The sequence below is a fragment of the Pseudonaja textilis genome, chromosome 1, assembly GCF_049901715.1.
Source record: "Pseudonaja textilis isolate UNSWEBS1 chromosome 1, rPseTex1.2, whole genome shotgun sequence".
Taxonomy (NCBI): domain Eukaryota; kingdom Metazoa; phylum Chordata; class Lepidosauria; order Squamata; family Elapidae; genus Pseudonaja; species Pseudonaja textilis.
This window is the reverse complement of record NC_141990.1, coordinates 265,946,994-265,973,831: the sequence shown is the minus strand read 5'-3', so window position 1 is coordinate 265,973,831 and position 26,838 is coordinate 265,946,994. Positions and strand designations below refer to the sequence as shown.

Here is a 26,838-nt window from a genome sequence, read left to right as displayed (position 1 = left end):
CAGGACCTTCCTCTCTGGCAATGCCTTCCTCCCTGATAATGCCTCAGGTTTCATCAGACAACCGAGAGGAACAGCCTGAGATTTATCAGGAGGAAGGCATATCGGAGCAGCCCCTGACAGGGAGTCAAGAGGAAGAATGTTGGCTTGATCCTAAGCAGCGTCATAGGGAGAAACGTGAGCAGCAACGTAGGAGGCGTGGGTGGGTCAGAGAGTGAGCTGTGTCATTGAGCCACACCCCACAGGGGATAAAAGTGGGTGTGTTGTCGGCTGAAACTTTGTACAGGACAAAGTTTAATCTTACTTCAGGTTTTTCGTTGTGAATGATTCTTGTGGTCTGCCTTGTAATTCTCTGTGAGTAGCTTTTTACTTGTTATCAATTTGGACTTGGCAGGCAGAGTGTGTTGGTATGCCAAGGACATTATCAGTTCCAAAGAATTAACTCTGTGAAGTCCGAGTCAGCTTGCCTGCCTGTGTTTGTGTAAGTTTGTACTCTTTCATCTTTTGGGAAAGAAGAAAGGTGAGACAGAACAAAAATTGTATGGATATTTATTAGAAATTAAATTAGAAGAAGAACAAGTTAAAGAAACTATGATTGCTTGGGGGAATAATTTTGGATATGGGATCGATTTAGAGAAATGGCAAAAACTGTGGTCTCAAAATTATAAAACGACAATGTCAACAGCATATAAAGAAAATTTGTATAAGATGTTTTACAGGTGGCATTTCCCCCCGACAAGAATAGCAAGGATGCTCAAGAATAAATCCAAAAAATCTTGGAAATGTCATCAGACACCTGGCTCATATTACCATATGTGGTGGACTTGTGCGGACGCTAGAAAATACTGGACTAAAATCCACATGTGGTTGGAAAAAATGACAAAAAAACATATAGACTTGAAACCAGAGATATTTTTATTGGGAATTTTACCTGAAATATATAGTAAAGACTTGAAATATCTGATTGTAAATGTATTAACAGCGGCTAGGATTGTATTTGCCAAAAACTGGAAAAATGAGAAAACACCATCACAGGAGGAAATCATTAAGAAAATACTGGAATGTGCTGAAATGAGTAGATTGACAGATAGAAGAAGATAAACAATTTTATAAAATTTGGGATCTATTCTATCAATGGTTAGACAATAAAATACAGTAATGAAATATGTAGACTTTTAGAAAATAATAAATATATAAAGATGTACTTCTTATTATATCTATAAAATGATTTTAGGATAGATTTGGGATGATAATATAAACTATTATAAAACAAACTAAGTAAATTATGATTATCCTGTAAAACATGAATGAATAAAAGTATAGTCAAATGATTGATTAATAATGATACTAAGGTATTTAATTTTTGATTGAAAATATGAGGTTATATGCAATGTAACTGTAATTGAAGACAATGAAATGGAAGCACAAAACAATTTGTAAACCAACCGGCACACTGTATGTATACATATGGAAGATGGCTTGATGTTTTTATGTTTTGTTTGTTTATGTTTGTTTTTAAAAACCAATAAAAACTTAAATTAAAAAAAATGTTTCATTAGTAATTCATAGCTCACCTGCCTAGATTCCTCCACATTCATGGGCATGTCTGGCCACAGACAATTCCTAAAAAATGAAATTAAAAAGTGAAGTAAGATTCTGGGAAAAGTATATAATTCTCCAAAGGCTCATATCAAAATGAGCTGTAAACAAACCTCTTGGAAGCATTCAGGACATACCAAGGAACTGGATCAATTTAAAACCTGCTGCCAGCACAAAAAATTGCTCTTTCACAAGCGGTGGATTGTACTGTATGTCTTAAAAGGCCACTTATGTTCCTTGTTTAGTACAACCTTTTGACTTTCATAGCTCAGAGCACACTAAGAGAGCCAATGTGACTGATCTCTTCCCATGTATAGTTAATGGTATTTCAAGCTCACCTTTTAAAAACAGCCACAGGTAGGATGATTGTTCCAATGTCAAACGACTGTCTTAAATTAAATTTCCAGATGTGGACTGGGAAAACCTTTTATTTATATTTAATATATATACATTTAAATCTATAATACAAAGTGTGAAAAAGAAAAGTAAGGAACTCAAAGAGAAAGCTAATGGTGTGCAAAAGTAGAGAAAAGTAGAAGAAAATTAGAAAAGAAAAAAGTTACAGAGAAGAAGCTTCCAATCTTCCTTTGATAAATACAATTAAAAATTACCTCTTACTCCAGGTACAACCCCTCTTTTTTCTACAAACTTTTCCTTCTAATCATTAAAACCATGAAACATAACTTCAGTTTTTCTGACTCAAGCAAAAGTCTGTAAGAGGTTTCCATTCAACAATAAAAATAGATAATTGTCTTTTCTCTGATCAAAGAAATCGATTTAGTCATCTCAGCAACTTTATTGTCTTCACCAACCATTCTTCCATTGTGAGTACTGTCGAATCTTTCCATCTTTGTGCATATAATAATCTTGCTTAAGTTATCATGCACAAAAACAAAATTCCATAACTTTTTTCCAACTGTTTGTCTATCAATCTCAAACCAAAAACCTCTGATTAATTTTATGTTAAGTCTTTGAAATTCTCTGAAGTAGTTTATGCATTTGAATCCAGAATTTTCTAACATTTTTACACATCCACAACATACTCTGGTGATATATGGGTCTCCTTAAAGTCTGACCATAATGGAGCCTGCTCATTATGACTGTATGTTGTAATGGTCATAAAACCGCCAATTTTACGACCCTTTTTGTGGCAAAGATTAAGTGAACGTGGTGTCCTTAAAGTGGCTGCAGCAGTCATTAAGTGGACATCATGGTCATTAAGTAAACCATTTGTACACTATGGTTGCGGTTTAGCCTAAAATAAGAAGTGCCGTTTTTTGGCAAAACGGGTGTAAAACGCAGTCACATGACTTCAGGATGTTGCAAACAGCCATAAATGTGGCCATGTTGTTAAATGCCCGAAGTTCGGTCACATACTATGGAGGGGGGAGACAACTGTGAGTACTTCGAATCTAGTTCCTAATTACTCTTTTGTGGGGTCAATTATAATTTTGAACTGTTGCTAAATGTTGAGGACTACCTGTATACCAACAGTGCATCCATTTATAAAAATTCTTTTTAAGATTATAGCACAGTGCAAATTTCAATCCTTTTCAAGCCACATATTTTTCCACTGCTCCATTTGTATCCTGTATTATAACCAAAATCTTTAGCCCATTTTATTTTATGTTCTTTCACTTGTTTTTCTTCTATTTCAATTTTTAATAAGTTTATGCATTTTAGCAATTGCGTGTTCATTATTTGTACAGAATTCTATTTGAAACTCAGTCATACAATGTTCAGAACCACACATTCTTTTGTCTGTTTTAATTTTTTTTCTAATAATTGTAAATAGGGAACCATTAACAACTATTTCCCTCTGCTACCAGTTCTTCTCTTAATTTTATTTTACATTCCCCTTGACAAAATGTGAGTATCCTAGAAAATTGTGGACAAAAAGAGCTCCATTAATATGGTTACAAGAGAGATCAATCTAGGCAGGGTGTTCTGAACAAACCAAGAATTATTACATAGCTGGATCTATTTACTTTTGGGTCAGTAGCTCAATAGCAGTTACTAGGATTTAGTAAGGTTTGTTGAGCTATTATTATCCCCAACTGATGACACCGTTGCAATTTGTTGAATGCATGTTAGTCCAGGGCCTACACACACGGAGAGAGAGAGATTATCTATCTATCTATCTATCTATCTATCTATCTATCTATCTATCTATCTATCTATCTATCTATCTACCTACCTAACTACCTACCTACCTACCTACCTACCTATCCATCTACCATCTACCTCCCTGCCTCCTTCCCTCCCTCCCTCTCTCTCTCTCTCTCTCTCTGTGTGTGTGTGTGTGTGTGTGTGTCAGATACATTTCTTATTTAGTTCCATTTAAAAAATAAAACCACATGCATCAACCATGATTGATGGTGTCCAGAAAAGATGGGCCCTATCCTCTGAAACTGCAGACCACATCATTTTTCAGTAGCATCTATGTCTCTCATAATTACAAGATATAAAAAGTAACAAGAGAAAATCCTCTTAGTAGACTGCTTTGTGAAATGTGAACTTGACTTTGATCCTAGCTTTTGAATCTTATTGTAGACTGTCTCTCTGACATGTGATATGACATCTTAAGAGTAGGGCACATTTAACACCAGTAACTCTCCAAATGAAACATACATCCTTGGAGTGGATTTAATTTAGCCATGTTCCTAATCAAATTATTTCTGCATTTGCCATATATCATAAGGAGAAATAGATACAACTGCATTCATATTAGGAAATACAATTGTGCTATGTTGAATTAATTAAACTTACATTGCCAGGCTGAAGTGACTGATGATCAGTTATGGTGGATGTCTTCTCTGTGCCTACTCCAAGACAATGCCTTTCAACTTTATTCCGAATTAATTTTAAATGGCTCTATTGCTGGACTTACTTAATTCATTTCAGTGAGCTTTGAATGCAACTCTTATGTGCAGGCAGAATATATACTAATAATGCTCAGTAGATTATCAGGAACCTTCTGTTGTTCCTTAGAACAAACTACAAGTAAGGGGGGAAATTATCAGTGCAGTTTTCCAATGTCTTCTTACATTTCGGAAATTAAAGTGCAAAAAACTAATTTGAATTAGTCTTAAAGCAGGAAGGGAATAGTTTTCAAGCTTGGGAGTCTCCTCCCTCCTGAGCCTAACAGCAACTGCTTTCTACACTTTAATAATAATTATAGAAAATGGAACAAAAACTAGATATTTGCAATTCTAATCCAGCGTTTCTTTTTCCTTTCATTTTATTAAAACAACATTGAACATTCCAATTGCAGAATTACTGTGTCTGGGGTGATTTGGCTTTAAAATGTTTTATGGGTAGGTGGAATGGCTTTTGCCTTTCTTTTTTTATTTAGGACACAGCCAATTCCAACTTATTCCAAGGGCTTTGCATATTACCTAGCAAATAGGTTAGCCATAGCTAAACTACTTTTGCTGCCAAAACCAATATTTGGAAGACATCTGAATTTCTGCACTGGTGGAACTATATCATAGCTTGTGTCTATTTCATTTCTGGACATGTGTTGTTATTATTTATTCAATTTACATCCCATCTTTTCATCAAGTGAGCACAAAAGATGACTAACAATAAAAGGAAACAATCCAAGGAATAAAATCTTATAAACATACTTAAAATTATTAACAAATTCAAATAGAATGTCCTGTCAAATGGCTCACATTTTCAGTAGCTGAAATGTCACAGTAAGAATGGGTTAGCTTCAGAATTATGAATGTTAGAAGAATAAAGATGTCCCATATAGTGAAATGTAAAGCAACTGCCTTGATTCCTCTCATTCTCTTCCGTTTGTTGAAAAAATCACAGTCACTTTCAACTCAAAACTGGATTGACTATCTATCTATCTATCTATCTATCTATCTATCTATCTATCTATCTATCTATCTATATATCTATTAATTTATCAAATCCTTTAAAAACACTGTCATTAAAATACTTAATGAAATCAAGATATGCTGCTTGAAACTGTGTTCATATGATTCTGAAAATTTACATTTTCCCTCTGAGCAATCATTAATATATTAGAAGTTAGGGGCAGAACAAATGTTTATTAGTGTTCTCAATGTTATTTGTCTATGCATTGTTTATTAGCTAATTCACATTTAAATTAGATAATAAAATTAAAAATATTCTGTGCATTCATTGCTTTTTTTTATGCCAGCTAAAAACTAAGAAAATGAGTACACCAATATTGACAACAAAATGCAACCGCATATAGCTTTTAGTCAGCAGACAGCAAAATCCAGTTGCATTTGATTATTGGATATATTTTTTAAATGTTTATAGAAGTCTGATTACTCTTCTGTTATTTTTGGAATTGCTAAAATGAAAATAATAACTAAAAGAATGAAGAAGACCATAGCTCAGTGTCTTATGCTTTGCATGCAAAAGGTCCCAGTTCAATCTCTGGTATTTCCAGAATTAGAAAACCCTTTTAGCAGAAAAGCTGCTAAGTTGTTGACTATTACCCGAGCTTTATGCATTACATCAACCCTTGGGGTAAGGCAATAATAATCTTTGGATGATAATTTGACGCTGCAAATTATTTATGTACTTGGCAAGCAAGGAAAAGCACCTCTTAGTGAAAGAGACCGTGAGTGGGCTATTTTTCCTACCAATTGCCCTATTTCCTCAGGGACCACAAGGGTGAAGTCAGAGTAAAGAAACGATCAAAACACCAATTTCTTTGACACCCCAGCTACAAGGATATGTAAGACTCACTAGAGGTTCGAACATGTACAGAAGGCTGGAATTAAACTGAGGATCACATGAAATTATGCGAGGATTACAAAATCCCCACTTCTGGATTAAATATATGCATATATTACTAGGGCTGTCTTAACAGCATTATGAGCCCTGGGCAAAGCAGTGTACTGGGGCCCCTATGACAATTACTCACAGGAATAAAAATGTAAATGGTCAATAAGATTAAACATATATTTGCATGTTAGTATTAATAAAAATGCAGTACAATGTAATAAATATGTTGCTGTATTTATGTGATACAAGGTGCATTGAAGGGTTAACATACAGAGATTAATATGGGGCCTCTGTGCTTATGGGGCCCACGGGCAAGTGGCCATCAGGCCCATGCATTAAGACAGCCCTGTATATTACACATTCATTCATTTCAATACTTGTATGGCCACCCATATTAGAAGCACAGCTCTTAGGATTGTACATCTGGTGAGCCACCCAGAGTTTGATTTGAAGATGGACAGCTATGCAAATGTTTTAAATGTAATAAAAATAATTGAAAGAAATAAAACCTAAGTGGCTCACAACAGGTATATAAACCCAAACATGGGACAGTCTCAATCCAGTTTGGAAATGAATGCTAGACTTCTCATCAGTATGATATGGAAGATGTGAATTATATTGATCATTTTCAGTCCATGTTCAGGACCAGGCTTGGGATGGAAATAGCATTAGTTTCTATTCTCACTCATTCAGGGTTGACAGAAATTATCAACCTGATCAAAGCAACTAAGGCTATTCCATTCAAGCCTTGAAGAAGGACTGGAAATGATCAATATGTAATTCACATCTTTTACATCACTCTTACCACCTTCTCAATAAGCTTCTCCCAAAGGGGAGGTGGATGATTAGGCAGCAATTACCAGATCCAGGAATATCCTGGAAGTGTATGTAACCTCCCTCCAACCTTGGCAACTTTAAGCCTGGTGGACTTCAACTCCCAGAATTCCCCAGCCAAGGGAAGCCCGCCAGGTTTAAAATTGCTAAGGTTGGAGACCCTTGATCTGGGTGGTTTGTCTTGTAGTTTAAATCCATGTCTTCCAGGCAGCTAGGCAGGGTATGCATACTTAAGGAGAGAGTAAAGCTGCTTACTACTCCCACTAAATCTCTCTTAAGACCTAAACATGCTTTTTCAGGAGGCAACTGGACTTTTTTTTTTTTGTTTTTTTCTGTGAAGTCGTTTCACTTCTCATCCAAGAAGTTTCTTCAGCTCTGACAGGATAGTGGGGAATGGAAGGGTTTATCCTCCTTGAAGAGCATGACCTGGATGACTGAGAATCTCTACAGACTCTTAAGACCTACCGGTAGTTCCTTCAATAAACATCCAGACATAACCACTCCATTGGGGTTGTATTCCCTTGGAAGAAATTGGGGATCCTCCTGGATTCACAGCAATGGCTTAAAAAGTAGTAGTAGAAACATCAGTCAGGGAGGTCTTGCCCTGGTTTGCTAGTGTTCCGGTGATTGTTATAATCGTCATCAGACAGAATTACTTTTGTGTGCTCTACATTAGGGAGACTTTTGAGCTTGACTAAGAATCTACAACTGGTCCAGAATGCTATGGTGACAGTAATCATGGTTCAATCTCATCATTGAGAGATAAAACCTCTCCTGAAGTCAATGTACTGCCTGCCAACCAATTTCTGGGCCTAAATCAATTACACTTATGAGTTACTCATAAGGCTTACAATATATATAAAGTCTTATGAGTGTAACATGGGGTACATTATGAAGTGTTTTATCAGAAGCAAATCTGTCTATCCAATTAAATCATCTCATGGAGACTTGTTAAGGTGTAGTGATCTGTCTCCTCTGGATCAAAATGACCCCAGCAAAGGGTTGAATCCAAGACCATTTGAGAGAAGCACTATTATTTCCATGGAGGCCATGAACTTCTGATACTTCTTAGATCCTAGTCATGAGGACAAGTCACTCAACAGCAGGACAAAAAAAGAATTCCAACAATCTGGTCCAATAATTTAGATAGGGACCTTATCAGGAAGCAGGTTGGAATATGTTCAAGAAGGATTCCCAGTTTACCACATCAGCCCAATTTAATACACAGGCACACTCTGTCATCTCAGGGCCAGTTTGGTCTATATCAGTGTACTCTATCAATCAACTCAAAACAGATAGTTAGGCAGTTCCAAGTTTGGCTTTATTACTAGCTATAAACTTTCTGATAACAGTTGATAATCAAATGAATAGTGAACCAGAGCACTATGATTTGCTTTGACATCTGAGTCATCTGCAGGAGAAAAGCGGAATAGGAGATTGCTTACACATGTCCAAGGTTCAAGCATTACAGAACTCCACAAGCCTGCCCAAATGTCAAGTTGAAAGTCCAGATGCAAGGCGAGAAGCAAGAGAAAGACAGAAACACAGACCTGAACTTAGAGAGTTGTTTCCAGTGGTGGAACAAAGACCCAAAGATTTCTCTAAGTACTTCCAGATGCTGGTATTGCCTATTAAAATGTATTGCTTCCCCATCTTTTCAGAAAAGCATGCTGAATACCTTTTCTCAGCCCTTCATAGCTGATGGTTTGGGCTAGGATGCCCTGCCAGAGGATCAGGTCCCTCATTACTGGAATCAAATTTCTCAGGGTCAATGTCTCTTCCAGTGGCTGCTGGTGTCTGATTGTCTTCAAGCTGTTCCTGTCTCAGGTCTATATCGTCAGCCTCTAACTCAAAATTCAGACAAGGCCGTAATAGTAAGGTGTCTTTCAAAATCGTTATTCTCTCTCCCCCTTGGCCTTGGAATTGAGGTTGCTAAATGATCTAAAACCCACTGGAGGATAATCTCCAGGTGGATAACATCATTACCATCACCCAACCAGGTCTAGATGAAACCTGATATATACCAGGTCCATCTGCTCATCTACAATCAAGTCATGAATGACTCAGGGCTTATTAGCAATAGCACTTAGACCAGGGGTCTTCAAACTTGACAGCTTTAAGATTGTGGACTTCAACTCCCAGAATTCCTCTTCCAGTTATGTTAGCATAGGAATTGTGGGAGTTGAAATCCACAAGTCTTAAACTTGTCAAGTTTGAAGACCCTTGACTTATATACTACACCATACTGCTTTACAGCACTCTCTGGGTGGTTTACCATGTCAACTTATTGTCTCCAATGATCTGGGTCTTCATTTTACTGATCTTGGAAGGATGGAAGGCTTGTATCAATCCTGAGCCCCATTAGGATTGAACTCCAGGATGTGGATACAAACTTGCATTCTAACCACTGTGCCGCCATGGGCTCTTTTAGAAATAGCCTTGATGTTTATAATCAGTAACTCAAGGTCAGAGTTACCAATGATTCAGCCATCAATACCCAAGCTGGGACAGCTAGGCCAGAAGTGAAAATACACTTCTAGCACATTTAGAGGCCCCTTTTTGTATCTAACCTTTTTCCTCTTGTAATCCATATCCCTCTGAATACCGTTATATAAATGTGCAAATAATATAATAGATGCAAGATTTCTGATGATGCATTGAACGTTCAGGAATATGTTTTCAAACAAACCCAATTCTACAAGTCACAAAAATATAGTACTGACTAAATCTAACCTATGTTTGAACTAATGCCATATCCTAACAGACATAGTGTGATGACTCCCCAGGACATTTCTTCAGATACCTCTCCAGATGTCAGCTTGGAGGAGGATGAACCAGTTCCCAGCATATCAGGGAGTTGGTCAATGGCTCTGAGCAGCCATCTGAGAGGGATTTAGCTGAAGCACAGCTGCAACAAGACAGCCCTGAGGCTTCAGGTAAGGAAAGCACATAGCCCAGGCAGTGATAAGGAACTGCCTTATGCACCTGATCCAAGAACATGTAGGGCATAGAAAAGGCAGCATATCAGGTCAATCTGATTACTTGTGATTATTCTTAACGGGCTGCACCAGAAGCTGGCTATTTAGCACAGCAGAAACATGGAGGCAATGCTGGGAACAATGTGTTCATTTCCTAGCTGTGTGTTTCATGATCCTTGCTTTGAACTGACACCTCGGGTTGTGCCTTGTGATCTCTGGACTTTTCTTGCCTTGTGAACCCTCTTGTGTTGTAAATTTAATTTTGCCTGGTGGGTTTATATTGTCTGGGAAACTTTCAAGCACCTTGTGGACTCATTGGCCGTTGGTCTGCTCTTGGCTGGACTTAATTGGGACAGTTCTGAGTTTTTGATGAATGGAACTGCTGGGGAATATTAATAAATCCATTAAATCATGGTTGTGTGTGTGAGTGGGACAGGACAGATTCACCTGTAAATTTTTATCTAGAAGCTGAAACCTCTTCGAATATAGCAGCAAAGACCTAAGGATATAGTTGGGATAGATAAGTTGCTTCTGTTGCAGATAGGATGAGCCCTAATAATAAAGGCCATCCACTGAAGAATCAAACAATTAGGACAGGGGTGTCAAACTCAAGGCCCAGGGGTGAGATTTGGCCCACGAGATACTTAGATCTGGCCTGCAGGGCCGCCCTGGAAACAGTGAAGAATTGGCCTTCGGTGCTTCTGCCAGCAAAAAAAAGAACTCAGAAGGACCATGTGCGGTCCTCCCGAGCTCCGTTTTCACTGGCAGAGGGTTGCAAGAGACTGTAGCAGCCAAAAACAGAGCTCAGGAGTCTGTTTTCGCTGGCATAGCGCTTGGGCCACCACAGATGCCCCCAACATGAGTGACATCAAGCTGGCCATGCTCACCCCAGCTCCCAAGGTCAAAAACAACCCTGATGTGTCCCTCAATGATATAGAGTTTGACACCCCTGAATTAGGATCTCCATTTACACATCTTGTGCCCTTAGGTGGAGATTTTTCCTTCTCATTTCTCTACCTTTGATGTGAAGGTCACCTGGACTCTTCTTCGCTAACCATTGTTTCTAATCTCTTTTCACAGCCTTGCAAGCTTTAATCCTCACACACCCCAACACTGAGTCAATTCAGTAACAGAAATCAAAGAGAGAAATTGGGTTCTCGGGTAGCATTCAGAGGTGGTATTCAGCAGGTTCTGACCAGTTCTGGAGAACCGGTAGCACAAATTTTGAGTAGTTCAGAGATCCAGCACATACCACCTCTGACTGGCCCTGCTCCCATCTATTCTCTGCCTCCTGAGTCCCAGCTGATCAGCTTGGTCTTCTTTTGTTGTCCTGCACAGGAGAACGGAACTGGAAGTAGGGTGGGAAGGGAATGGGATTTTGCAGTATCCTTCCGCTGCCATGCCCACCGAGCTACACCCACCAAGCCACACCCATAGAACTGGTAGTAAAAAAAATTGAATCCCATCACTAGTAACCTTCTATACTCTGAAGGTATATAACAAACATCAGCCAGTTTAGAATAAGGGCAGTCTAAATGTCCACAAAGTTAAAAGTAACAATTCACATTTTGATATTTTGATTCTACCCAAGATTTTCTTATCTATGGACTTGCCATCTTACAACTTACTTGTGGTATCCCTATCCCTCTCTGTCCTGTCAGTACCTAAACCAGGGGTGTCCAACCTTTCACCTTCCCTGGGCCACATTAGAAGATGAAAATTTGGTTTGGGCCGCACATAAAATAAAATAACAGTAACGATACCCGATCATCCCCAAAAACCATAGAAAACATAGTTAACATATTAAATTTATTTTGAAATAAAGTTAGTGAGATGTTTTTATTATTATTAATTATTTATTAAAATTATTTATTTTTTATCACGTTTTTTTTATCACAGTTTTTTATCACAGTTTATTTTTCGCCACATTTTGGGGGGAGAAAGCTCGCCTGCCTCACGCCTACCTCTCCTCCTGCAAATAGCCCGGCTGGATGAGGCAGGACTGGAAGGCAGAAGCAGCAGCAGCAGCGGCGGGGCAGAAGCAGCGGCGGGGAAGGCTTCTGCCCCCACCGCCACCACCGCTTCTGCCCCGCTGCTGCTTCTGCCCCCGCCGCCGCTTCTTCCCCGCCACCGCCGCCGCTTCTGCCCCTGCCGCCGCTTCTTCCCCCGCCTCGCGCCTGCCTCTCCTCCTCCTTCTCGCTGGCTGTGGCACGATGGTTGGGGTGGGCACTGGGCCGCATTACGAGGCGACCTGGGCCGCATGCGGCCCGTGGGCCGTGGGTTGGACAAGCCTGACCTAAACACATGAGCATATGAGAAGGTTGCCTGTGATTGTTATTTTTCTTGATATATCACCAAACAGAAGTAAAAGAAAGCAGATGGGCCAATAAAAAACAGAACATCTGCCTTCCTGATTTAGAGACATGGATCACCTCCCAACATTTTCCCTTTGTAAGTAGTAAACCTTCTGTGCCCTCTTCTTCTCGTATATAGATAGACGTGGACTTCATATTCTCCCTCAAAACTGTGTGAAGTCATACTTGGTTCAGTTATATTCCTAGAGTTTCAGCTATTCCATAAGTCAGCCATTTATGTGGGGAACAAAAAGGGGACAATTTTCTTGTGTCATGCATAGGAATGAACCCTACTCAAAGTAAGTTTCCACATCTGAAATAATTATATGGGTCCATATGTTTCATTCATAGGGACGCGGTGGCTCAGTGGCTAAGATGCTGAGCTTGTCAATCAGAAAGGTCGGCAGTTCAGTGGTTTGAATCTGTAGCGCTGCTTAATGGAGTGAGCTCCCGTTACTTGCCCAAGCTTCTGCCAACCTAGCAGTTCAAAAGCATGTAAAAATGCAAGTAGAAAAATAGGGGCCACTTTGGTGGGAAGGTAACAGAGTTCCGTGCACCTTCGGTGTTTAGTCATGCCAGCCACATGGCCACGGAGACGTCTTCAGACAGTGCTGGCTCTTCGGCTTTGTAACGGAAATTAGCACCGCCCCCTAGAGCCAGAAACGACTAGTACGTATGTGTGAGGGGAACCTTTACCTTTATCTTGTTTCATTCCAGCAGTAAAATTAACCTATGAAAATATAATTCCAAGATCTTTACACCACTGTGGATTTCCCCATACACCTCCTTTTACTGGGCCATTAATTTTCATGGATAAAAATGTTACATTGATATAAAGCGCAGTAAGAAGAAAAAAGGATGGACTCAAAGGCTAGTTCTTTGGGAATGTAATCTTCCTAATACAGAGTGATTTACAACCAGCACTCCTACTTCAGGGTGGATCAAGCAACTTGATGCCTTTCTTGTTTGCTTTCTCAGAAATAATGTAAAAGAGTATTTTGGGGTATTGCTGCTTCTTCACAGGAGTAACACCCCACTCGCATTCGCTGCAGCACCAAGCATGGGCAGGTCATTGGTGCTAGTTTGCTTACAACAGAACTGACTGAAGCCTCAGGACTCATCAACTCATCTGTAAGATACTTGGTGACAAGATATTTGAACTAGTTGTCTGGAAGTACTCTCCACAGTTTTATCAAGGTCCTTAGCCAACCCTGGTGTTAAATTTCCATCTCAGTGCATTTGCAAAGACAGCAGAAGTGCCAGCAAGTCTTTACAGAAGAAAACAATATTTCAGAGAAAAAATAAGAAAAAAAGTGGGGGAGGGAAGAGGGGACAGATATTTATTCTTTGAAAGTGAAAAAGTGGCTCTATATTCTCTCGGAAACTGAGAATCACCCACTGATCATTTCTAATTGTGTTCTAATATATGCTGTTAAAATCCAAAGTGACAGTTTTCAGCTGTTCTGTTCCAACCAAGAGTTGTTCTTTTTTACTCCTCCTGCTCATTATCTTTTGCAACCTAATATTAACCTGCCATTTTTGTTCCTGATGCACAAGACCGAAGGGAGATGAAGCCATAAACTGTCCATTACTAAACGGATGGCACATGGCAAAATGAAGGGGAAATTGAATGCGCCATTAAAATATCCATCTAAACATTCCCAATCATAGAAAACAAAAAGATATAGATGCTTACGCTGTAATTTTCTTCCTTTATCCCCTGTTGGACATCCCTCATCGTGGTGCCGGAACAGATCATCAGGGAGATGATCTTGTCGCTGAGAGACAATGACTTCATGGCACATATGCAATCAATCAATAGACTTTGTGATTCTAATAATGTGATTCTAATAATGATTTTCTGTCACACTGTTCATCTGCCATAGTCCACTATGTTTTCTTTGGGGCCAATCCACATTTCTAGGTCCAGTTTTTTTCAGGGCTTCCATTTCCTCTCTTACTTTCCCAGATGCACCAACCCATTTAGTTAAGCACCTCCTGACACCCTTAGCCAATTCCCTTTCCAAGCATACTAAGGATTTAAGAGTCTTCAACTCTGCTGATTTAATCACAATATTAGCACCTTTACAAATCTATTTCCTTGAAGATTTAAGAAAGATCTTGGAGATCAGTTATTTGACGAGAGAAATACAGGAAGTCCTTGATTTACAATAGTTCACTCAGTAACCGTTCAAGGTTACAACAGCACTGAAAAAAGTGACATGATGGTTTTTCCATGACTTATGACCATCGTAGCATCTCCTCAGTCACATGACTTACATTCAGATGCTTGGCAACTGACTCACATTTATGACTGTTGCAGTGTCCCGGGGTCACATGATCGCCTCTTGCAACCTTCTGACAAGCAAAATCAATGGAAAAACCAATTAACTGTGTTACTAATTTAACAACTGCAGTGATTCACTTCACAAATGTGTCAAGCAAAGTCTTATAATGGGGCAAAATTCATTTAACACCTAGCCACATAAATTTTGGGCTCAATTATGGATGTAAGTTGAGGACTACCTGCATATGCAAAACTGTTGGGTTTCTATGTAGTTATTCACTTTTCTCCTAGACAAAGTAACAATTTGCTAAAGATGGGGGACTACATACGGAGAATGTTCAGCTTCTTCTTTTACTTAATTTTCCTCAGTTCTCCTGCCAGTTCTTATTTTCTTCAGATTCATTGACTTTTCAAGGAAGGCACCACTTCTCTGCCCTCTATGTATTTTGAGCTCTATTTTTGCAATTCCCTAAAAATAGCTTAGACTACTGCCAATTCTCTTGTCAGTGGCTTTGTTTACACCAAAACCTGCCTCTTCTGAACATAGAATCGTAGAATTATATGGCTGGAAAGAACCTTGGAAGTCTTCTAATCCAACCCCCTGCCCAAGGTAGGCATCTTTACCGCATCCTGGGCAAATGGTTGTCCAATCTTTTCTTGAAAACCACCAGTAATGAAGCACCTACAACTCCAGGAGGGAAGCTGTACCACTGTTCCACTGACCAACTGTTTCTCCTTAATTCCAGGTTGTATCTCTCTGTCTAGCTTCCAACCATTGCTTCTTGTCCTTCCTTCAGGTACTCTGGAGAACAAATCAATCCCCTCTTCCTTTGACAGCTCTTCAAGTATTAAAAGACAGTTATCATGTCACCTGCAAGCCTTCTCTTCCTTAGGATATGTTATACCTAATTCCCTTAGCCATCCATCATATGGTTTAGTCTTCAGACCCTTTATCATCTTGGTTGCTCTTTTCTGCACAGTTTCTAAGGTCTCAGCACCTTTTTTGTATCGTGGTGACCAGAATTGGTCATGCTGCTACCACTAATCACCTTTCTGGATGATCACAAATCCACTGCTTGATTATTTTTTCCAGGTTTCCCCAGAAACTGATGTCAAGATGATTGGTCTACAGTTCCAGAGTGATGCTTTCCTATTCTGATTTTGAAACTCTTACAGTGAAACCGGAGTAGTCATCACCCTCCATGAAATTTTTAAGAAGTTGTGAATAGCTTGACAGTTAAATTATTTATTTTCCCCCCTTCTATAAAACATTATCAATTCTAACAAGCTAATGTTAACTCTATTCAAATCTCAGCCATAACACTTAAGTTTTCCCAAGGAATTAAAAAAACTACCCCATGTTGTTTGCTATTTTAACTCTACTGTTTCACTCAACAAACTGCAAATCCCTTTCCCTATCTTTTCTTAACCTGTAATAGCTACTTATAGTGCAAACTGCTATTTTTCTGCAAATACTTACAGTAAGAAGAAAAACCTGCATTGTTCTCCTTTAAGTTTCATCAGTTTTCTTGAGTGAATGCCTGCACTGTGTCTAGTGTACCTAACTAGACTGCCAAATATCTTGGTACTTTTATGTCAGTTCAGTACATATTTACATTCAGCAGTTTCAACAAGAGGAGCATTTTCTTCTTGCAAAACATTTTAAAGAACACCATATTATTCATTGTGCAGAGAATTAACCCCAATTCTCAATTCATTTTTATAAAAAATATGTCTAAAAAGCTTTGTACAGGTATTCCACAACGTACAACTACAATTGAGACCAGAACTTCCATCAGGTAGCAATGCCATCATTAAGTGAATTGCACCTGATTTACAACCTTTTTTGACACATTCTTTAAGTGAATCATGTGGCTGTCCCATTGTCTTTGTCAGAAGATGGCTAAGATGGTCATAAATGGTGAACATATGACTTCGCGATGCTGCAGCATTGTAAATACATGCCAGTTACCAAGAGTCCAAATTTTGATCAAATGACCATAGATACTCTGTGACAATCGTAAGTGTGAGGATCGGTCATAGGTAACTTTAAATGGTCAGTAAACAAAGGTTTGTAAGTTGAGGCTACCTTTATTTGCTAGGACAGCTTATATGATTGAACTACTACGCAATGCTCAAGAAACTATATTTGAGTTATTTTCTCAGATAAATATTAAACATTTGGCAAATACCAAATTCTTTGTTCCCCACTGTATCATACTTAAAATATTTCTAAAGTAACTGATCCAAATCTTGTCCTCCTCGCTCCCAGCATGAGTAAAGCTTGATAATTTCTCTGCAAGATTGAATCATGAGAGTTGGCTACACCAAAAAGAAGTAATCAGCTACAAAAGCTCCAGTATTTGAAAAGGAAAGCATACCAAGTACCGTAACCTTTAAAAGGGTTGCACATTTAAAAAAAAAAAACCCCACAAAAGTCTCCACTCCGGAGTGAGCATTTTGAAGCATGAAGTGGTTTTTCCTCCTATTGTTAAAACTTTTATTTAACTGAATGTTAAGATAAAATCTTAAAGATAAGAAAAAACAACTAGCACAAAGTTTCTCTTAAGCTTATTCATTATTGGTGTTCCATTCGGTACAAGGTTACTAAAATTAGCCAGCATCCAGGTGCCAGATTCTCTTTCCATAGGGCAAAGTTTTAAATTTCAACCTTGTAGAAAAGAAAAACATTGCCTTACAATGACAACCGGTAATTTCCTGTAGAACTTTCTTTGCCCTGTGGCTATAATGTAATGTCTATCAGGTCGTGGAGAGAAAACTGGACTATTACAGAGAGATACCATAGCCTAGAGACAAGGCAGGAAACAATGGACGAAAACTAATCAAGGAGAGAAGCAACCTAGAATGAAGGAGTAAGTAGATAACAGTGAGAACAATTAACCAGCGGAACCTCTTGCCTTCAGAAGTTGTAGACGCTCCATTACTGGAGGCTTTTAAGAAGAGACTGGACAGCCACTTGCCTGGAATGGTAGAGGACCTCCTGTTTGAGCAGGCTAGAAGACTTCCAAGGTCCCTCTCAACTCTGTTAAAAGAGAATCAAACTAACCCTGATATAAGTATCCTAGGTATAAGTTGATCTGGAGAATTGTTTTAGAAGGCTTTCAAAATTCCAGCAATATAGATCTTTCTAGATATCCAAGTAGTTAATGATTCCCAAGTTTGCCTCCCTCTGAGAAGTTGACAATGGCACTTGTGAAATCAAATCCTATTGACAGGTACATTATTGTTAAATGAGATACTTTCTAACTTTTTAGATTAGAAAAATAATTAACCACACAAAGCTGCCTAGGATACTTTTAAGTTCAGGTAGGTCAGATATTCTGCTAAATACAGTTCAAATGAAATATATAGAATATAAAGAAAATAAGAAATTAAGGACAAAAATAATATTGAATAGAAATAGAAATGAGGCCCATGAAGAAGATGGACAATCAAATGAACTGAATGCTATTCCAAAACCCAATTATTGCTTATGACTATCAATTTCCCTGCAATTTGGCACCAAGACAACCTGAATTGTGATTTGTGTAATAGCTTAACTTGTATATATTTTACATTTTCTTTGCTTATTTTTCTTGTTCAAAGTGTTATGAAGAATTAGAAGGATTTAGAAACATTCACCTTCTGAGATTTCATCAGCCATTATTCACTGAAGGATTTTTTGAAGGATCCTTTTACAAAGGATTCAGATGTTAATGTTTAGAGTGTTTGCCATTATAGATTGTCTATGTTTAAAAGATATTATGAAGAGGTACAAGACAAGAGACTGATCTAAAGTTATATTTAAAAATAGTAGGCTATAAAAACGATGAGGAAAAAGATGTTACACTGGATATACAAATGAAACCAGCTGATGTCTTAATAATTAAAAGGGGTATAAAAATAACAAACCCAAAGAGCAATTTGGATAACTTTGCCATATTGGATTTACAAAGGGGACTTGTTAATATTTTGAAGATTTGACAGAAGGAACAAAGAAATGTGATGAAGGGAGAAGCCATTTTTTGCATATTTTTTCTTATTTTACTATACAAGTAGTCCTCAATTTTACGACCACAACTGAGCCCCAAAATGATGTTGTTAATTGACACATTTGTTAAGTGTGTTTTGCCCCATTTAATGACTTTTCTCACCACCTTTGTTAAGTGAATCACTGCAGTTCTTAAATTAGTAACACGGCTGTTAAATTAATCTGGTTTCCCCATGGATTTTGCTTATCAGAAGGTCACAAAAGGGGATCACATGACTTTGGACACTGCAACCGTCATAAATGTGAGTCAGTTGTCAAGCATCCGAATATAAATCATCTGACCATGGGGATGTTGCCACAGTCGTAAGTATGAAAAATGGTCATGTTACTTTTTCAGTCCCGTTGTAACTTCAAATAGTTACTAAATGAACTATTATAAGTCGAGGACTATTGGTCTTCTTTTTTTCTTTCAATTGTTCTTTCATTTTTTCCCCCTTCTCTTCTGTACTTTTTTCCTTTTAGATTTTTGTTCATATTTGTCTTTTTCTTTTTTAATTATGTTTAATGTTTACATTTATTGTAACAAGAATATAAGAGCAATGTCTAAAAGCTGGCAGCGATAGAAAAGATGATCTTGTTGAAATTATTTTTGGATAGAGTATGCCTAGGGTACACAGAAAATTAACTAAAAGAAAATTAACTGGAGGAAAATTAATTGAAGGAAAATTAATGGAATGGAATGGAATGGAAAGGGAAGGGAAGGGGATCTTTATTGTGTCTATTTTAGTTGTGGATCTCAGATTTCCAATTAAAAATACAAAGTCGATACCCATCACTCCAAACTGCAATTTTTCTGAGTAGTCAATAATAATCTATTGTTTTTTTTAAATATCTGACTCATCCTAAGATTAAATACTTACTTTGAATTCTTCTACAGAGTACTTTCTGTGATACAAATTGTTGTTTGAAGAGAAGTGAAAGAAGTGTTATCACCTGTGCAAACGATCTGGACAAAGGCTTCACTATAAATCAATAGCTGGCAATGAGTGAACAAAGAAGGAGGAAGAAGGAATATTCAGCAGAGATACTGCTTAACAGGTGCTTGGATAGATAGCAAAGGAGAACAAAGTTCAGTTTACCCTTTTTCTTCCCAGTCATGCTGGCCTGCCAATGTAGCCCACTCCTGACCTTAAAACATCTCCCACAGAAACAGGGAGAGAAATTATCTCTGAAATCCTCAGTTGCCAATCAAGATATGGGCAGCTTTTCATGCTTCTCATGTAAGTAACCCCACATAATTCATATGAATGTTTTAATTTATTTTTCAAATTTATATACTTGCCCATCTCACAAAACAAGTAACTCTGACTAGCATATTTTCATTTTGCTGAGCAATACTTAAGCAGTTATGCTTCTTGAGATGAAGGCTTGGACAGAATCAATACCTTATTTTTTACACTGCCAAAGCCTTGCTAAAAACAATGTGCTGTTCTCTTCTAGGCCCCCAAGAAGAGCTCCTTGGCACAACTACAGGACAATTTTCCAGTTGCTGCCCTCCCAAACCAGCCACACTTCCTGGTGCAACCAGCCAAACCACCCAATGCTGATTTAAAAAAATTTTTCCTACTGGTTCTGTGGGCGTGGCTTGGTGGGCATGGCAGGGGAAGGATACTGTAAAATCTCCAGTCAGAGATGGTATTTGCTGGTTCTCCAAACTACTCAAAATTTCCACTACCAGTTCTCCAGAACTGGTCAGAACCTGCTGAATACCACCTCTGAAACCACCTCTCCACATGACTCATCTAGAGGTGAACCAATTTTAATGGTTTTCCTTGTTGCCAAACTTCTTTGTCTACCACCATTAAGTTGACAATTGAGGGCTCATCCTTCAATCTCTTAAATCACAATCGTAGCAGCTGCTGAATCTATATGGTGATCGGAGCCTGTACAGCTTTAATCCCTAAGGCTTAGGAAATAAATCCGCCTGTATTTCAGTAGCTAAAGTCATGGGAGACACAGTTTGTGGAAGATGAATTATTCATGTTCCAGTTCAGCTGCCAAAGTGTCTGTGTTCTTCAGGTTTTAATTTAACAATAATAGCAGGCATCTAATTTTTCTTTTTATGGTTCTTGAGGGTACCTGATGAAAACTTGCTTCACTCAATTCAACAGACAACTGAGCTACAAGAGGGCTCTTTACTCAGATCTAGCTCTCCCCCGCCCCCCCCAGTGCAATGCTGCAATTAAACAAAATTATGTTGGGAAACTGGGAGGAGGACACTCACCATACTGATATGATGGAGAGAAGAATGGGAGTGTTGTATACTTTGGTCATGTGTTTTTCCAAAATTTAATTATTGTTTTGATTAATCAAACCATAGTAAAATCTTATACTGTAACAAGATTAGGTATCCTGTTATCTACGCAAATGGCAACTCTCCCTTATTTTTATTTAAAATCAAATCAAATCAAATTGTTATTACAATCATAGATCAGCATAATTTCTCTTTTAAACAAGATAAATAGTATTTTCATTTATGCCAACATTTCTATTGCATCTGTATGAATTATCATTGAGGTAGCATTTATGATAATTAAAGTATTGATAATAACAGACTCAATCCCAAATACACTGAAATAACAGAAATCCAACTTTGTGCAAAACCACTATACTTTGATAGCATCTGGAAAATGATTGCTCTCCCAAGTAAAGTATAGGAACTGAAGCAAAGTCCTCAGAGCTGCTTAAAACAGAGAAGGCACCTCAAAGTATTCTGAATGCCAATATTTTAATGAAGAGATAGGCAACCCACAATCAATTTGCTACCTGCAACCCCCTTGCCCGGCTCTCAAATTCAGTGCCAAATTTATTTTCAGCAATGAATTTTCTAAAGAATTGTGGCTAGTACTGGAATGTCAAGCTTTGACTCTATTTTATACATTCATTTTATCTTAAAACAAGTCCCAAACCACAGAAAAGCACTCAATGTTTTTAACCTGTCCTTTATAGTGATGCCCCCACATCATTAGCCATGCTTCCATTCTTTTTTTTTTAATATAGTACACAAAAACATCATCCAACCCTGATTTAGGGCTTAAAGGCACTTTGAATTAAGCCCAGGAATAAATTGGAGAATGGCCAAGTTGCTAAACAATCAGAACGAGGTCTTCCAATTTGCTGTCCAGAGGCAGAACTCCAACACCCATAGAGGCAGCTCCATTAATGAAGCTATAGGTCCTTGTGCCAGATAGGCATATGGAACTATCCTCCTTGAATTGCAGCACTAAACTTTTCACCCACGGCCCCCAATCTGACCTGCAGAAAACAAAATGAGCCTATGAACAAGCGATTCTGCAAGCACTGAACTTCTCTACTTTGGAGGTTGGTCAGACGTGTTAAGTTTGCTCACTCTATTTTAATGAGGTTTAACCTGAAGGTCTTAGATGCCCCTCCTGTGTTTTGAGAGGAAGAAGGATGCCTTGGCTGTGTTCAAATAGTTCTAAAAAAAATGGGACAAAGCATTGTCTGAGTTTGTGAAGTTGCAGTTCTTGCATCTCTAAAATAAAATGACGTACTGACACTTGCTGGACTGACTCCAGAAATATGCCTTTTGAAGATACACCAAAGAGCACAACAGAGAACGCAAAAAACAATGTTCAAGAAGTTCTATCAGCTCCCGTCTTTTGGAGAACAAAATTTGATCCCACAATATGACCAAGCACCATCTATTCTTATCTATTCTTATTTATCATTAGAAAAACTCATCAAACATTTACACGGATGATCAAAAGTCTGAACACCCACAGCTTTTCATTTTTTATAGTAATCATATTACAATTGTAATGAATAAGCTAAAAACTACAAAATAAAAAAACCTAAAAGAATAAAATGGAAAAAAAATGGAAAAATAGAAAAGAAAGAAAAAAAGTATATAGTGAAGAAAAAGAATGTGAACTTGCTTATTGTGTGCGGGGTTTTCTTATGTTTCTCTGTGTAGTCACACTTACCTATGATGTTCAGCCTTTATTGATTGATTGATTGATTGATTGATTGATTTGTCAATTGCTTACAAGATAATAGGTATAAGTAAAAAACATAGTTATGAATACATGGATACATATAAGAAAAATAAAAAATAAAATAAACAATAGGACAGGGACGGTAGGTACGTTGGTGCGCTTATGCACGCCCCCTACAGACCTCTTAGGAAACGAGTAAGGTCAATAGTAGACAGTCTAAGGTTAAAGTTTTTGGGGTTTGGGGAAGAAACCACAGAGTTTTGCTTGCTTGAGAACTTTCCAAACTTGACGAGGAATTTTAGTAAGAAAGATGCCTTTGTGCTTTCAGGTGTCAGTCCTGTTATCTCCTTGGTTCCCGAAACAGTGCAGTAGCCTTGAGAACCAAGAATGCTTACTAGGGTTTGAATCAGGAGTGGGATGCTACCGGTTCTGCCCAGTTCTAAAGAACCAGTAGCTCTGAAAAGCAGCAGACACCGAACTGTTTGGTCCACCCACCCGCCCAGACTCTTTATTTCCTGCTTTTTCAACCTCAGCTGCTTTGCGCAAAACGTAGTCACCAAACCGGTAGTAACACTGGTTGAATCCCACCCCTGGTTTGAATCCTAAGATCAGAATCTTAATTATGGCTTAAAGATCAGCCATAACCCTGGTGGCACAGTGGTTAGAATGTAGTATTGCAGGAAAATTCTGTCCCATAACTGGAGTCTGACCCTGACGGGACTCAAGGTTGAGTCAGCCTTCCATCCTTCTAAAGTCAGTAAAATGAGGACCCAGATTGCTGGGGGCAATGTGTTGACATTTGAAAACCATTCCGAGTGCTGGAAAGTACTATGGAGCAGTATATAAGCCTAAGTGCTATTGCTATTCTTATTGCATTTACACCCTTGAGTTCAATCTCTGATCAATGCAAGAATTCAAAACATCCCAGAGAGGTGGCTATCTAGCTTCTTGAACACATTCAGTGAAGAAAAACCTCCTGCTATTATGTAGATAATGGGCTTTGTCCAACTGTCCAACTGCTATTTATAAGAGGAAGCTTTTTTTATAACAATCATTCAGAATTCCCAGTCCCATAACTTGTGCAACTTCCAGTTAGTAGGATCAGTTTCCTTTGAAGATTTAATCCACAATGATAAAAGCTATTATATGTATGCTGTTCCAAAGTCACTGAATGACAAAATAGGCTACTGGATCTCTTACGAACAAGGGGAAAAAGGGATCTAATTGTATAAAAGCGATCACATCATCTCTATCACATTTTAAAGCAGAATATTTAATTCACTGGTTAAACTCACAGTGATCCAATAGGAAATAAGGTCAGGATGTAGTTGCTTAGCAACTTAGCAGATTAACATTTTCCAACTGTTACCTACTCCATAGAAGCAATGGGTGATTTACTGGGACACTTCAATTCTGTTCCAGGCTCTCCTACTGTTGTATGGTTTTATTCTGAGCGGGGAATTGGACCTGCTATTTTATACACACTTCAACTTAATGGGATTTACAGTACTTCTGAGATAAGATGTCTAGGTCGACACTAGGCACATCCAACCCATAGCCCACAGACCGCATGTGGCCCAGGCAAGCCAAAAGTTGGCACACACTATTAGTCAGTCTCATTTTATTAGCCAAGTCAGTAGATGAATGGGTGTGAACTTTAAAATGTTTTAAATCAACTGTCATTAATTTTTTTGAAAAATAAATGTGTTGCTTTTCTATTTCATTCCACAAAATAGTTTGCACAAAACTGCAGATCAAGTACAATACTTCTGCATCAATAAGAATGGCAATGCCTTGAGATACAGCGCACCATATTTTAAGTTAACCATCAGTAAGACTGAGAGCAGAAAAAGTTTTATTAAAGAAATACAGTACTCATCTCACTTATCAGTTGAACCTTTTGTTTCTGGCTTCTTATCAGGCTGCATTCCTCAAATCCCTTGAAGATTATAGATTGTATAATTATTAGCTAAACATTTCTCTTCACTGATATGGAAATTTATATCAGACACTTGATTCTGCTCAGAGATACTAGGTTGCATGGAACAAGCGACAGTCTGAAGTTAAAGAACCCCTTCTTAACTTTCAGCTAGTATCACCAGTTCTCAAATTTTATGCCATGTGTAGAGAGAATAAGGTGCAATCCTGAACGTGCTTAACAAATGAGGTTCTTTACTCAAATGTGTTTCTTATACAGAACCTGAAGACAAGATTGCATATGGAGAGGATTTATTATGGAGAGTTCCCAATTACTGCAGTAGATCAGTTAATTCAACAGCAGTAGTCACAGCACAATGTCATCCTGTTCCTTTCTTTCCTACTAAATTTATTTTAAGAATAGTTTGCTAAGATGTTTTTCAAAAGAACTTTAATTTACAACTGTTACAAACAAGCACTCAGTGTGGAAAACAGAATATGTTTTTCAAGTCGTTTCATTCCATACTGTGACTGCAGTGTGCAGAAGAGATAGGTGCAGAAGAGTGTTCTATCAGAATAGTATATAGTATACAATCTATCTTCTGTTCAGCACTCAGAGAGAGAGAGAGACAAAAATGCAGGTATTATATTACAAAACACACACAACCCACGAAGATTTGATGTGACTTTTCTACATACCCTTGGAAGGAAATGTCTCTATTTTTACACTCTGTGTATTCTGTGCAATGTTTTCCATTCTATTGATCATCAATAAAACTGCCTCCTGGCAGTTAGAAAAGTGGTAAGAGCTGGAAAATCTACAAAATATAGTTAAAATGCCCTGGCTTTGAAGGCATATGCTTTGATGGATAAATATATCTCTGAAGATTTTAGATGATGATAATACAAATCTGATTTTAGAAGCTGAATTATGAAGGGATGGGACTATATTATGTAACACAAAGCCAATAAAACATGAGGAGGAACATTTGGCATATGTTCCCCTTGTCTTCCAAGGTCATTCCCAAATACTATTACGTGTGTCGGATTCTGGAGGACCTGGGATAGAACCATGGCTCTTATGGTGGCCATGAACTCCTAAGCGTCCTCAGAGCCCACTCCTAAATAAGGCAGCCCGACGTCTCCCAAGACCATAAGTCTGGGGAACTCAACTGCCAACCCTGAAATGAAGTCAAGGAGTTCAGGCAGGTTGGCCCTTTCATCAACAATTAAATTGCAATTGAGGGAAGCCTTATTACAGACTGACCTGGCAATTAGAACCAGCAGCCAAAAGACTGCACTTCTGAAGATCTGCTGACTGAGTAGAGAGATTGATACCAAGGAGCTAGAACTTGAAATTGATATAAGACATCAGTCCCGCCATTTCCTGAGAATGCCCTGCTCCCTGCCTTCCACCATATCTCCTTATATCTGTCACCATAATATTTCAGGCCGTCCCCATCCCCTCAAAGGTAGCACTATCTCTCAATATAGCCCCTCAATTCCTAAGCCAAGAACCTCTCATCATCCTGAACTTCACACATCCTAGGAAGGGGAAGCCAGACATGCTGAGGCATTTTAATTTCACTAGCTCTCACTAGCTGTCAGTGCCATTAGTTGACCACCTCCACACTCTACCCACAAACACACTTCCACACAAAAGACCCTTCTCCTGCTACCCTCACCTACCCTCCTTTTCCACCCACCCATCCCATCCTCTGAGTCTCTGAATCAGTCTTCATAGGAAATCCATTGTCCACAGACATAGGCAGCTACCTGGTAGAGTCCATGCCAAGTGGTCAACTATCTCTGCATTGTTTTCTTCCTCTCTGGAAGAAGACAAAATGGCCTTTGTGGGGAGGAAGGGTGCACAGTAGCCTACCACTCTACTGTTATCTCCAGCCCATGTAGGAGCCGGGAAGGAGCCATGGTGGCACAGTGGTTAGAATGCAGTATTGCAGGCTGACCCTGCCCACTGCCAAGAGTTTGATCCTGACCCGCTCAAGATTGACTCAGCCTTCCATTCTTCTCAGATTGTTCAGAGCAATATGCTGACTCTGTAAATCATCCAGAGAATGCTGTAAAG

The 26,838-nt window shown here is 38.5% G+C and overlaps 1 protein-coding gene across 9 annotated transcripts in view; it reads right to left on the bottom strand.

Annotated features, from left to right (window-relative positions):
- Positions 1-26,838, bottom strand: part of TMEM229B (transmembrane protein 229B) — a 51,640-nt gene that overhangs the window by 15,161 nt on the left and 9,641 nt on the right. For 5 of the 9 annotated variants that reach the window (XM_026708624.2, XM_087921690.1, XM_087921689.1 and 2 more), the window contains exon 2: positions 1,572-1,620. The exons of 3 other annotated variants lie outside the window; for them this stretch is intronic. In XM_026708624.2, the coding sequence (XP_026564409.1) occupies positions 1,572-1,601 (30 nt within the window). In that variant the 5' untranslated portion in view covers positions 1,602-1,620. Of the gene's footprint in view, positions 1-1,571; positions 1,621-16,305; positions 16,375-26,838 lie in introns of those variants that run through there. One more of the 9 variants, XM_087921691.1, reaches the window with a different exon arrangement.